Raw genomic sequence first — 1675 nt, 5'->3', positions numbered from 1 at the left:
ATTTCATCTAAAAACTAATTTCATCTAAAATGAGGCTGTGATTGCTCTTTTTATCAAATACTTTTATCCATAGCACAAAAAAAATAGGCACAGAGACACTCTGAACCCCCTTTTAAGACCAGGGGCCCACTGATGTTGAGGAAGTCCTCCTGGTTCCCGTTCCACAGAGCCTTCCGAGTTGTCCAAGGCCACATTGTTTGCGGGTCACGGGACGGAAGACGTGGCCTGATGTACTGTGACTGTCTCGGCGTTTACTTCTGGTAGGATTCTCTGACTTTTGCTTGCAGTGCGTCACACGTCTTCTTAGCATCGCCTAGCAGCATGGCCGTGTTGGGTTTGTAAAAGATCGGATTGTCCACTGCAGCGTAGCCAACACCCAGAGACCTCTTCATAACAATGACCTAGGAGCCGGAAAGGAAGTGAGAAAGTGTCTTTTACAGTCCTCGTTAGCGGTCCAGTAGACACTCAAACACCGCCCTGCGTGTGCTCTGAAAAGGTAAGCGGATGTGCCCCACTCCTAATTAACAGAGACTTTTAAAATAAACAAGGAGTACTTTCAAATGCCAAGTTTACATTGCACAAGCCTTCCTTTTCTAAATGTACCCACACTCTTGTAGCCACTAGAAGGAAAAAAATGTATTAACATGAGTTATCTCTAAGTGCTAAGAGTTCAAGCGACAATTTTCTTCTTTAGGGAGCTCTGGTGGCCTAGAGGGTAGTGAGCTGTGTGCTGTCAGGCCAAAGGCAGGGGGTTTGAATCCACCAGCTGCTTTGAGGGAGAAAAACAGGTGATTTCCTTCCACGTGACTTGCAGCCTCTGAATACTTACTGGAGAGTCAGTTAGGAGTCCCTTCTGACCTGACGGCTCCTAACATCAGGTTTTGTTTTTTTTAACAATCTTTTTCCCCTGGGATCTATTTCCCTTGGAGAAAGGCAGCATGCCTGGTAGAGCAGAGGACCCAGGAAAATGAGAAAGACCTTCAACAAGACGGACGGACAGTGACTGCAGTGACAGGCTGGTGCAGAGCAGAGGTGAGGACGGCGCTGTGCGGGGCAGGGCTCGGCTCCGTGCACACCGGAATTCACACCGATTCACACTAGGACTCGGACCTGACGCAATGACACCTCACCACAACAACCATCTTCTTCTCAGAGCCTCCCTCCAGAAAATCTGTGCACATTCTTTCCTAAGTTGAAAAGCTAACTTCCTTCATGGGCCAGGAAAGCAAACTCCGAGTAAAGCTTCTGCTGCAGATACTAAAATCTACGTGACCCAGCGGGTGTCACGTCACAAAGCACGTTAGAAGGTTCCAGGGCCAAAGCCTGTCAGAAACAAAGAGCAGTCCAACTTCTCAAGGGACAGGGAATGACTGGACACTCCTACCGCCCAAACAGAACATGACACACTGGATACCCTTACAAGTGTCACAGACACTGCTGCACGCTGGAACACTGACATGTTGTTGTTGCTTCTGTGTGCCATAGAGTCAGGACCCAGCCATAGCTGACCCTCCGGTGGGTTTTCAGAGGAAGTTAATCGTATGGGCGGAGGCTGCCCACCGGTCTCCTGCAGCACAGCTTCTTGCCACTAGACCACCAAAGCTCCCTTACATTTATAAATATAAATATTTGATACTGCTATAAGCTGCATTATAGATAGATAGATGAAAGATGA

At 47.9% G+C, this 1675-nt stretch overlaps 1 protein-coding gene across 1 annotated transcript in view; it reads right to left on the bottom strand.

Annotated features, from left to right (window-relative positions):
* Positions 1-251: 251 nt before the first annotated feature.
* The window catches only part of NNT (nicotinamide nucleotide transhydrogenase), a 172064-nt gene continuing 170640 nt past the window's right edge, over positions 252-1675 (bottom strand). Inside the window, exon 21 of the mRNA XM_006898607.1 lies at positions 252-401. Within this exon, the coding sequence (XP_006898669.1) occupies positions 252-401 (150 nt within the window). The remainder of the gene's footprint in view (positions 402-1675) is intronic.

This window comes from Elephantulus edwardii, unplaced genomic scaffold (assembly GCF_000299155.1).
Source record: "Elephantulus edwardii isolate Elephantulus edwardi_28Jun2011 unplaced genomic scaffold, EleEdw1.0 scaffold00235, whole genome shotgun sequence".
NCBI lineage: Eukaryota > Metazoa > Chordata > Mammalia > Macroscelidea > Macroscelididae > Elephantulus > Elephantulus edwardii.
The sequence above is the reverse complement of the archived record's forward strand: the minus strand, read 5'-3'. Positions and strand labels throughout refer to the sequence as shown.